At 44.1% G+C, this 12,989-nt stretch overlaps 1 protein-coding gene across 1 annotated transcript in view; it reads left to right on the forward strand.

Annotated features, from left to right (window-relative positions):
- The window catches only part of MEGF11 (multiple EGF like domains 11), a 1,080,387-nt gene that overhangs the window by 588,275 nt on the left and 479,123 nt on the right, over window positions 1-12,989 (forward strand). Inside the window, exons 6-7 of the mRNA XM_082255259.1 lie at window positions 8,843-9,089; window positions 11,976-12,096. Of these exons, the coding sequence (XP_082111385.1) occupies window positions 8,843-9,089; window positions 11,976-12,096 (368 nt within the window). The remainder of the gene's footprint in view (window positions 1-8,842; window positions 9,090-11,975; window positions 12,097-12,989) is intronic.

Below are 12,989 nucleotides of genomic sequence, written 5' to 3' on the forward strand. Positions count from 1 at the left end.
CCCCGAGTTCGCATGCAAAGGTGAGTGCATGTGTCGGTTCTAATTAATTTATTTAAAATGTAATGGTTTTAACCACTTGCCGACCGCCGCACGACTATCTACGTCGGCGGTCAGCCCCTCACAGGCAAACTAACGTAGGTCTACGTCGCTTGCCTGTGAGGGTCTAGGGAGCGAGCGCGCGCCACCGGAGGCGCGCTCCCGCGTGGTCACGGACCCCCCCGCGCGTGTGACCAGCGGACCCATTCTCCTCGCTGTAAAGACACTGATCACATGGATCTAGTATGTAGATCCGTTGATCAGTGTCCTTACAGCTCAAGCCACAGCCAATCACAGTAGAAAGCACGCCCCTAGGGATACACACAGCCCCTCCCTCCCAAATAAAGTTAACCCCTTCACTACCAGTGTATTTTTACAGTAACAGTGCATATGTATAGCACTGATTACTGTAGAAATGTCACTGGGACCCCCAAAAGTGTCACAAATGTCAGTCAAGGGTCCGATCTGTCCGCCCCAATGTCGCAGTACCGCAAAAAAAATCGCAGATCGCCGCCATTACGCGTTAAAAAAAAAAACAACAAAAATGACAAAAATCTTTCCCTTAGTTAGTAAACGCGATAACTTTTGCGCAAACCAATCAAAATACGCTTTTTGCGATTTTTTTTACCAAACACAGGTAGCATAAAACAAATTGGCCGAAAATGTTAAAAAATTTAGATTTTTACATTTTTTTTGGGGGGGAATTTCATATAAAAAAAATGTGAAAAATATTGCTATTTTTGCAAAATTGACGCTCTTTTTTTGTTTATAGCGCGTGATCAAAAAATCGCACAGGTGATCAAATACCGCCAAAAGAAAGCTCTGTTTGTGGGGAAAAAAAAGACGCCAAATTATTTTAGGTACAGCGTCGCACGACCGCGCAATTGTCCGTTAAAGTCACGCAGTGCCGAATCACAAAATACCCCCTGGTCAGGAAGGGGGTAAAATCTTCCGGGGCTTAAGTGGTTAATATAGAATGTATTTATTTTTTTTTGTATAATATTACATGTACAATTTATATATTTACATTTTATCATACACACACTTATCATAAGTTGAACTGGATGGACTGGTGTCTTTTTTCAACCTCACCAACTATGTAACGTTGGCTAGAAAGGGACCATAAAACCCTGCGTGTCAACAAGTAGAGTCAATTTATTTTACCACAACATATACTGTATTTTATTTATTTTTTTGTATTTTTTTGACACCTCCATAATTCATCTAGATTTTCCTGTTTTTTGACTATTGGATGACAATTTTTATTTTTCTTGTAAATTGTTGAGCTGTGTGTTTCATAGAGAGACAGATGCGGTCCCTCTGGACATACATAAGCAGATGACAAAATACAGCCCGGGGCAGATTATTTTCCCGTACTATCTCGGTTGTATCTTTCTTCCTTTATCCCGCTCTTTTATGTTGGTGTCTAGGAAAAAAAATAAAAATCTTGTTTACTTCTCCAGCATATAGAGTACCGGATAGATTAACATGACATGTATAGATCCTTCTAATCTGTATGAAGAATGCGGTGAACGCGCTTTGTGAGTCTGCGGCGCATTGTGTCTGGTAAATGAACAGATTGGTTGGAATGGCGGCGGGTTATCAATGCACAATAGTTATGTAGAAGTGTTTGTATTTTTGTTACCCCGAGCTGTCAAGCTGTCAGCATTTACAATGCGGCTTCTTAAACTCTTACATCCAAATTATGTTTGTGGATCAGCTGTGCAATCTATTGTGAATTTCCTCATTAATAATGCAACTCGTTTTTTATTTTTTTGGCTTACAGTATAAGAATGCTATTGTCAAATGAGAAGGAAGCATAAATTATGGGGGAATAATATAAAATGTAACTGTAAACTATTTGTGTAAATATAAAGTTTTCATGTGCAGAGGTTGTCTCTGATTGGATTTATGCCAATTGCCTTATTTTTACCAGTTCCCCTCTCCCCCCCCTGTCCACCCCTTCCTGTACACCCCCTCCCCCCCCCTCCTGTACACCCCCTCTCCCCCCTGTACACCCCTTCCTGTACACCCCCTCCCCCCCCCCTCCTGTACACCCCCTCTCCCCCTCCTGTACACCCCTTCCTGTACACCCCCTCCTGTACACCCCCTCTCCCCCTCCTGTACACCCCCCCCTCCTGTACACCCCCTCTCCCCCCGTACACCCCTTCCTGTACACCCCCTCCTGTACACCCCCCTCTCCCCCCGTACACCCCTTCCTGTACACCCCCCCCGTACACCCCCTCTCCCCCCGTACACCCCTTCCTGTACACCCCCCCCGTACACCCCCTCTCCCCCCGTACACCCCCTCCTGTACACCCCCTCTCCCCCCGTACACCCCTTCCTCTACACCCCCTCCCCCCCTCCTGTACACCCCCTCTCCCCCCGTACACCCCTTCCTGTACACCCCCTCCTGTACACCCCCTCTCCCCCCGTACACCCCTTCCTGTACACCCCCTCCCCCCCTCCTGTACACCCCCCTCTCCCCCCGTACACCCCTTCCTGTACACCCCCCCCGTACACCCCCTCTCCCCCCGTACACCCCTTCCTGTACACCCCCCCCGTACACCCCCTCTCCCCCCGTACACCCCCTCCTGTACACCCCCTCTCCCCCCGTACACCCCTTCCTCTACACCCCTCCCCCCCTCCTGTACACCCCCTCTCCCCCCGTACACCCCTTCCTGTACACCCCCTCCTGTACACCCCCTCTCCCCCCGTACACCCCTTCCTGTACACCCCCTCCTGTACACCCCCTCTCCCCCCGTACACCCCTTCCTGTACACCCCCTCCCCCCCTCCTGTACACCCCCTCTCCCCCCGTACACCCCTTCCTGTACACCCCCCCCAGTACACCCCCTCTCCCCCGTACACCCCTTCCTGTACACCCCCCCCCGTACACCCCCTCTCCCCCCGTACACCCCTTCCTGTACACCCCCCCCCCGTACACCCCCCAATTTTTACATTTCTGCTCTGGACCTGTTAATTCAGAAATTATTTTGTCATTTCTTAACCCCTTTCCTACCAGGCACTTTCTCCCCTTCCTGCCCAGGCCAATTTTCAGCTTTCAGCGCTGTTACACTTTGAATGACAATTGCGCGGTCATGCTATACTGTACCCATATGACATTTTTATCATTTTGTTCACACAAATAGAGCTTTCTTTTTGTGGTATTTAATCACCGCTGGGTTTTTTTTTTATTCTTTGCTAAATAAACAAATGAAGACTGAAAATTGTGAAAAAAAAAACTTTTTCATAGTTTGTTATAAAATTTTGCAAACAGGTAATTTTTCTCCTTCACTGATGTGTACTGATGAGGCTGCACTGATGGGCACTGATAGGCTGCACTAATGGACACTGATAGGCTGAACTGATGGGCACTGATAGGCTGCACTGATGGGCAATGATGAGGTGGCACTGGTGGGCGCTGAGGAGGAGGCACTGATGAGGCTGCACTGATAGGCTGCACTGATGAGGCGCCACTGATGAGGTGGCACTCATAGGCTGCACTGGTGGGAACTGAGGAGGAGGCACTGATGAGACTGCACTGATGAGCACTGATAGGCTGCACTGATGAGGCGGCACTGATAGGCTGCAATGATAGGCACTGATGAGGCGGCACTGGTGGGCATTGATATGCTGCGCTGATTGGCTGCACTGATAGGCAACGATGAGGCGGCACTGGTGGGCACTGAGGAGCAGAGATGTATAGTAACTAAGTAGAACTACTTCACTACTGTACTTAAATACCGAAAGTCGGTATCTGTACTTTCTTAGAGTAGAATTTTTTTCTCCTACTTCCACTTTTACTTCACTACATTTTTTCAATGATTTCAATACTTCTACTCCGATATTTTTTATTTTGTGCTGCATAGTTACTCGTTACAATTATAAAAAATTACCACTGCCAGAACAGTAGATGGCAGGTTTCATGAAGCTCAAAACATGTGTATAATGTCATGTGTAAATCAGCGCATACGAAAATAAATGCTACTGTATGTATAAATAAAAGCTGCATTTGAAATAATAAAAAACAATATGATGTTCAAACTTCTGACTTCTTTCTTTAATAACTACATAACACAGTACTTGTACTTTTACTTTCAGTACTTGAGTAGCAAAATTTTAAAAAAAACTACTTGCAATACTTAAGTACAAAAAATGTTGAATACTTTAGTACTTCTACTCAAGTCACTTTTTGATCGAGCACTTGTACTTTTACTCAAGTATGGGTTTCGAGTACTTTATACAACTCTGCTGAGGAGGCACTGATGAGGCTGCACTGATGGGCACTAATGGGCACTGATAGGCAGCAATGATAAGGCAGCACTGATAGGCTGCACTGATATGCACTAATGAGGCGGCACTGATGGGCACTGAGGAGGAGGCAGTGAGGAGGCTGCACTGATGGGCACTGAGGGGCATTGATAGGTGGCACTAATGGGCGCTGATAGGCAGCACTTATAGGTGACACTGATGAGAAGGCACTGATGGGCAATGGTAATTTGTGTTTGTTGGGTGTCACCACAGAGTGGCACTGTGGACACGGTTATAATAAACTGTGCCTCATCCTAAATTATTTGAGCAAAAAACAAAGGTAAATCGACATGGCACAGCATAGTCTTACAAGACAGTAAATTTTGGAAAAATATACTTTATTATAAATCCATTCAAATCTCACATAAAAAACAAATAAAGTTAAAAAGAACAATACTCCCTCCATGAGTTCAAAACCCAACACAATAGTAGACCATTTAACCTGGATATTGAATCTCTCACTCCAAATATCACAAATACTATAACCCTATTGGCCACAGCCATGAAAGTAAGGTAAGTAGAGGTGACCAGTATCCAACTGAAGGGTCCCAAGGGTTGCCAAATGGTTAGCTCAACATGTTTCGCGCCATATCTTGCTTCTTCAGGAGTGTGTTAGCTTAGGGCTGAGCACTGCTTCTCTGGGAATAGAGAGGGAGATCCATATTATAGACATTATATATATATATATATATATATATATATATATATATATATATATATATACAACTATTTACGTTCACAGCTTTACATACATATGTCTATAGACATATTTGGAGTGAGACATTCAATATCCAGGTTAAATGGTCTACTTTTGTGTTGGGTTTTGAACTCATGGAGGGCGTATTGTTCTCCATGAGTTCAAAACCCAACACAAAAGTAGACAAAACTTTATTTGTTTTTTATGTGAGATTTTAATGGATTTATAACAGTCTTATTCCATAGGGTTCAACTTTAAGTTGGCCCACCCTTTGCATCTATAACAGCTTCAACTCTTCTGGGAAGGCTGTCCACAAGGTTTAGGAGTGTGTCTATGGGTATGTTTGACCCTTCTTCCAGAAGCGCATTTGTGAGGTCAGGTACTGATGTGGATGAGAAGGCCTGGCTCACAATCTCCACTCTAGTTCATCCCAAAGGTGTTCTAATGGGTTGAGGTCAGGAACTTTGTGTAGGCCAGTCAAGTTCCTCAAACTCGCTCATCCATGTCTTTATGGACCTTGCTTTGTGCACTGGTCCAAATCATTTGGTGGAGGGGGGTTATGGTGTGGGGTTGTTTTACAGGGGTTGGGCTTGGCCCCTTAGTTCCAGTGAAGGGAACTCTTAAGGCGTCAGCATACCAAGACATTTTGGACAATTTCATGCTCCCAACTTTGTGGGAACAGTTTGGGGATGGCCCCTTCCTGTTCCAACATGACTGCACAGCAGTGTACAAAGCAAGGTCCATAAAGACATGGATGAGCGAGTTTGGGGTGGAGGAACTTGACTGGCCTGCACAGAATCCTGACCTCAACCCGAAAGAACACTTTTGGGATGAATTAGAGCGGAGACTGTGAGCCAGGCCTTCTCGTCTACATCAGTACCTGACCTCACAAATGCACTTCTGGAAGAATGGTCAAACCTTTCCATAGACACACCCCTAAACCTTGTGGACAGCCTTCCCAGAAGAGTTGAAGGTGTTATAGCTGCAAAGGGTGGGCCAACTCAATATTGAACCCTACGGACTAACACTGGAATGCCATTAAAGTGCATGTGCGTGTAATGTAAAGGCAAGTGTCCCAATACTTTTGGTAATATACTGTATACTTTGTCCCCTGGGGGAGAGAACACTGTTGTGACGGTATTCACCATCACTGGAATTTAAAGACCGATAAGTAATGGTTTGGATTGCTTCATATTTGCTAGCAACATCTCCATATAGAAATATTAAGATTTATTCCCATTTGCCATGAAATCTGTAATTCCTAAATGCTGTGTATATTACATATGTTTCAATGTCAGCAAGGTTTTCCTTTTGTTTGTGTATTGGGAGGAAATGTGGATTGCCCTGTCTCATTGTAAGTGCTAATGACCTCCCATTGTTCTGTGTCTGGCTATTGTGTACATTGATTGCCCCCTGGGGGCTTCTGTCTCATTGCTCATGGCAGTCCTTCTGGTCAAGCTATCTGACCAATCCCTGCTGACTCATTTTCAAGTCCTCATTTGCATGGCTAAGGAGGACCTGAAGGAGACCACAGGTACTTTACAATTGACCAATAGGAAAGCGGTTGTTGGGGGCGGGATGTTCCAAATTCTGTATATAAGTCGTGTTCAATAAAATTGTTTTGAGTTCCTTCACCTCAATTTAGAGTTCTGTCTCTTATTGGGGGAATCTGCTGCAAGGGATTGCTATGTCCTCCATACTCCCTTTGATAATCACTGAGCTCTTGTAAGAGCTTGTGTAAGAGCTTGTTTGTGCTGCACTCTCTGGGGAAAGAGAGGTTCACCCACAGGAACCTGGAGCCTTGTCGTAGGTCCAGGGTGGGTAGGAGATGCCAAGACCCTAACCAAGCTGTGGCTGAAGTGCTTACGGTGTCTGGTGGAGTGCTTGGAGCCCTCGGGAAGCACTAGGAGCATCTGTCAACGCAGGTACCCGCTCAGGGGGGGGTGCCCTGTTCCGTTACAACTGTAATAAAAGAAAAAAAGAAACAAGGCTTCTTCTTAAAATGACCCTTTACTTTACTGCTTGTTTAAGGTGAAGAACAATTTCAACATGATTTGTGAAATAATTACTTTTTGCTAAATCATTCTCCATTTGATTGTTTTATTGTACATGGTGCTGTTATAGGTTTCTTTCATGTTCTTGTATCACCTATACATGTTTCCCTAATTGTACTCATTTGGGATGATTGACTGCTCATAGACCGCTACCATGTCTGGTTAGGGTTGTAGATGTGATTTATTATCATTTTTTACTGTCCACTTAGCATGTGTAATTTTTATGAGAGCGGTTCTTTTTATTTGTGTAGTGTCAGGTTTTATGACAGTCTTGTATGGCACAGTGAGAATCATTTCTTCTGTGCGTTCTTCCTTTTGAGAAAGAGTCTTGTTTCAGTCCACTTTATAGCTAATTCAAGATATTTTCAAGTCCTGTGATCATTGAGATGGTATAAATTATAGCGAGATTCCTTCTTAAACTCAAAAAAGCTTATTTAAAAAAACTGAAAGAAAGAAACATCTATGATAATCGGTCAGGTATTAGCTTTAGCTCTTCAACTTGCTCTAAAAAAAAAAACAAAAAAAAACAGCAGCTAACACCTTAATTATCACCGTGGGCAACATTTTCGCTTTATCCATTGTATTCCGTGTTTTTTTTTTATTATTTTAACCACCTGCCGACCGCCGCACGACTATTTACGTCGGCGGTCAGCCCCTCACAGGCAGAGCGACATAGGGATACGTCGCTAGCCTGTGAGGGTCTAGGGAGCGAGCGCGCGCCACCGGAGGCGCGCTCCCGCGTGGTCACGGACCCCCCGCGCGTGTGACCGGCGGACGGGTTTGCCGGTCACTCGCGATCGTCGGGTGCAGAGGGAGAAAGGCAGGCGGCTAATGTAAACAAGCCGCCTGTCAGTTCTCCCCTGTGTAGGAATGGTCATCATACGGTTCTACTTGTCGCAAAAAGCGTATTTTGATTGGTTTGCGCAAAAGTTATCGCATTTACTAACAAAGGGAAAGATTTTTGTCATTTTTTTTTTTTTAACGCGTAATGGCGGCGATCTGCGATTTTTTTGCGGTACTGCGACATTGCGGCGGACAGATCGGACCCTTGACTGACATTTTTGGGGTCACCAGTGACATTTCTACAGTAATCAGTGCTATACATATGCACTGTTACTGTAAAATGACACTGGTAGTGAATGGGTTAACTTTTTTTGAGAGGGAGGGGTGGTGTGTGTCCCTAGGGTCACGCAATTTTTTACAGCGTTTTTTGCCGCAAAGCAATGCCTATTAAATTTTTCTGTTTGCGCCCCCTCCCCCCCCCAAAAAAAATTTTGAACACCAGCCGCCACTGGTTTGAACTTGAACATGAAGATAGAACATGGTCTGAGACCCCTTTGTTTGTATATTTGAGCCCCCTTTCCCTAGCATTAATGCTTAACAAATGCCTGTATAGACTTATTAATAAGTCAAGCAAGGTAAATGGCATTTTTCTGCAGAAGAGGTGAATCAGTTACTGTCCTTGTGAATCAGGAATGTCAGTTTGTCTTTTCTCCCAAGAAATGTTCTCTTCATACATCCAACTCTCAGTTGCATATTTAGTAGTATTTTGAGCCTGCAACACCGTGTGGATCACTGTGAACTACTGTGGATCACAAATCACTTAAATTGCAGCATAATAAGGGTCTTGCTGGGGTGCTCATGCAGAGAAAAAAATCCCTTTAAACACATGTTATTGATTGCATTTGACATATTCATTGGTCTGGATGTCTTAATTTTTTTGTTGTGTTCTTCTTTGTCAGGCTGTGACAGTGAGCATTGGGGTCCACACTGCAGTAACCGCTGCCAGTGTCAGAATGAGGCACTGTGCAACCCCATCACCGGTGCCTGTGTATGCTCTGAAGGGTACAGAGGATGGCGCTGTGAAGACTGGTGTGACCCTGGGACCTACGGCAAAGCTTGTCAGCTCAGGTGCCAGTGCCAGAACGGAGCAACATGTGACCACAGGACTGGCGAGTGCCACTGTGCCCCTGGATACACGGGAGCCTTGTAAGTATCTAAAAGACAATGTCAATTATCATTAATGATCTTAGATTTTGATTTGGTCTTTTTTACAGGAAACCTGTGCCAAAAGGCACTATATATATATATATATATATATATATATATATATATATATATATATATACAGGGCTTTTTTTCTCAGATAGTAGGTGCAGGAACTCCCCCTTTTGAGTCACCCCTTGTCTCCACCCCCAAGCACATCCCTTGGTCTCCACCCCCTACCCACCTCCCAGTACCGTCCCTTTTAGAGAACACAGAACCAAGTATCATTCTGTGGGGCTAAGTAATTTGTATTGAACTTGTTAATTTTAACAAGAAAAGCAGCAAAGTAGATCCCCTACAGCCAACAACAATAGACCCCCAGAAACAAGAGATCACCTATACAACAATGCCCCCCCCCCCACAACAAAATACCACCCCAGAAGCAATAGATCCACCCCAGCGACAATAGACCACCAGCAACAACCCTAAATTCTCCAGCAGCCAGCAACAATAGACCTCTCTCTCAACAGTAGATCCCTTCTAGCAACAACTAACTCCCCAGAAATATAAGATCCCTTCCAGCAACAATAGATCCTCCTCCAGCAACAACAGACCCCCATGCAAAAATAGATCCCCACTGGCAACAATAGATCTCCCAGCAGCCATCATCAATAGACTATCCAGCACACCCCAGCACCCCTTGCACTTAAATACATTCAGTGTTGGAGGTGCCGGAACTGCGTTCCCCCACGTTTCCCCTGAAAAAAAGCCCTGTCTATATATATATATATATATATATATATATATATATATATATATATATATATATATATAGGAAGGGGTTAACCTATCCCTATTAGTTTAGGCCTCTAATTGCAGGAAATGGCCTGCTGATCCCGCTCTTTTGGCCGAAACCCCATATATTAGGAGGGTGGAGTCCAGCAAAGAGCAGAGAATTAATACCTTGAAGTGCTAAATGGAACTGTGTTTGGTTTCTCACTGCACCAGAAGATGTGGGTATACTGGATTTAAATCAATGGTGTCTTTTTGCTTCACATCAGGATTTAGAAATTTTACAGAAAGACCTAAACAAACTAAAAAAAAAAAGTGGGCAACTACATGGCAAATGAGGTTTAATGTGGAGAAATGTAAGGCAATGCACTTGGGAGCTAAAAACATTAACAAAAACTACTCACTAGGGGGGGGGGGGGGCTCTGGGAGAATCAAGGATGGAGAAAGATCTGGGGTTCCTAGTGGAAGACAGACTGAGCAATATCATTCAATGTCAAGCTGAAGCTATCAAAGTCAGCAGAATAGTATAATGCATAAAAAAGAGTATATACTCCAGAGATAAAATTATAATCCTGCCACTTTATAAACTCTGGTTAAGCCATGTCTGGTGTATTCCATCCAGTTCTGGTCACCAGTCGTCGGAAGGGTTGGGCTGGAGCTGGAGAGAGTCTAGAGAAGGGAAGCAAAATTAATAGGGGGATTGGAGGACCTCATGTGAGGAACAACTACAAGCTCTAAATGTTTTCTCGCCGGAGAAGAGATGCTTGAGAGGGGACATGATAGCAATTTACAAATACTTCAATGGTGATCCCAGCGTAAAAAAAAAAAAAACGATTTGGTCTCAGAGAGTGTAAGAGGACACAGGGCCACACAATGATATTGAAGGAGAAGCCTATTAACCTTAAGCTGCGTAGGGAGTTCTTCACTGTCTGGGCAATAAGGAAGTGGAACTCTCTTCCACAATCAGTGGTGTCAGCTGGGAGTATTAATATTTTTAAAAGACTCTTGGGCGTGCATCTTAAAGAACAAAACATACAGGAATATTGGAAATGATTAGCGACACTGACACACATACATCTACACAGGTTTAACTGGATGGACTATTGTCTTTATTCAACCTTATCTACTATGTGTCTATGCTTTGCAAATTTTTGGAAGCTGTACACCGATATTGCCAAGTAAAAGAAGAAAAAATTAGCTTTTGGATGGAGGTGTTTTATTTTACGAGGCTGCCTGAATCCTCGAGTAGAAATACTGTATGTAAGTTGGACAGGTGCAACTTAGAATATGCTACACTGCTGTAGGCGCACAGGATTCTGAATAAAAGGTACACAGTGTAAACTTGGTTGTGCCAGAAGTTGGTGGTGGCCTACCCTCCGGACGTTGAGTAGAGGACACCTCAAATGGAGCTTACATTAGGTGTCTGACCTGAGCTCTTCTATCCCATATGGTCCCAGGTTCATGGTGAGATGGCCATAGCCTGTAACCACAGGTTATGAATACAAGGCCTTGTGAAAGAATGACTCTTAACCAGTGGAAGAGTTGGTGCTGCGTTGGATCAAGGGGTGGCGTTGGGTGGTTTTGAACCTGTCATCTGTACACACAGTGAGAGGAGTCTGCGTGGGATTTGGGGCAGTTATGGTATGAAGAGATTGGCCTCTCGGATAGGACTGTATCGTCGTGCCCTCCTGATAGAGAACAACTACATTGGGCAGCTAGGGGTGGCCTACATGTAGCCTTGCTTTTCTGGCCTGGCTGTTTCTGGTTACAATACTTTCCAAATTGCCGACCCAACACAGGTAAGCCCATAGTGAAGTCATACTTGTTTCAACTCAGTGACTCCAAAAAGCATTAAAGCCATTAGATCAGTATGGCAGACAAGCAGTAAGATCTTTTTTAAATGAGAAGTGAGCTGTGCTAGCCCATACAGTATATTTGTCTGAAAGCAGATTTTAAGTTTAAGATTTATATATGGTGCTTTCTATACAAGAGTACTGATGCCATTAGGACAGATTTTAGTTGTAGATAGAACGTCTTTGCACTCTTTTGTAAAGTCTTACGTGTGCCTGTTTTTTTATTTTTTTGTTCACATGGTAGTTGTGAGGAGCTGTGCCCATCAGGAAGCCATGGGGCGCTATGTGAGCTTCGCTGTCCTTGCCAGAATGGAGGTGTGTGTCATCATGTGACGGGCGAATGTTCCTGTCCAGCAGGATGGACGGTAAGAACATATTAATTTTGCCTAAGCAATAAACTACAGAGTCTACCTTTTTGTCCTGAATTTCTCCTAAAAAAAAGCAGTGCACTTTCTGGGCCTATGCACTTCTGTTCTGTAGTGTCATGGCTGTATATATGTGCAGTTTGAGATTATCTCACACCTTACCAACCACTCTTGGCCAATCCCTCCACTCATTTCTGCTCTTCCAACAAATAAAATTCAAAATACTAACAACATACAAAGCCATCCACAACTCGGCCCCCCAGGTACATCACCAATCTCATCTCAAAATATCACCCAAATTGTCCGCATTGCTCTTTCCAAGACCTCCTGCTGTCGAGCTCTCTCATCACCTCCTCCCATGCTCCCTTTCATAATGAAGGCTAAGACTTTGGACCAAGTAGGTATAATGAAGTCATTGGGCCAGGTGGGTATAATGAAAGCTATGGCTTTTGACCAAGTGGTTATAATGAAGACATTGGACCAGATGGGTATAGTAAAGGCTAAGACATTGGACGGAGTGGATATAATGAAGACATTTCGCCAGGTGGGTATAATGAAGGCTATGGCTTTGGACCAAGTGGTTATAATGAAGACATTGGACCAGATGAGTATAGTGAAGGCTTAGACATTGGATCAAGTGGGTATAATGAAGACATTGGTCCAGGTGGGTATAATGAAGGCTAAGACTTTGGACCAAGTAGGTATAATGAAGGCATTGGTCCAGGTGGGTATAATGAAGGCTAAGGCTTTAGACCAAGTGGTTATATTGAAGCCATTGGACCAGATTGGTATAATGAAGGCTAAGACATTGGACAAAGTGGATATAATGAAGACATTGGGCCAGGTGGGTATAATGAAGGCTAAGGCTTTAGACCAAGTGGTTATATTGAAGC

Source organism: Pelophylax lessonae (genome assembly GCF_965119305.1).
Source record: "Pelophylax lessonae genome assembly, chromosome: 4".
In the NCBI taxonomy this organism is placed as follows: domain Eukaryota; kingdom Metazoa; phylum Chordata; class Amphibia; order Anura; family Ranidae; genus Pelophylax; species Pelophylax lessonae.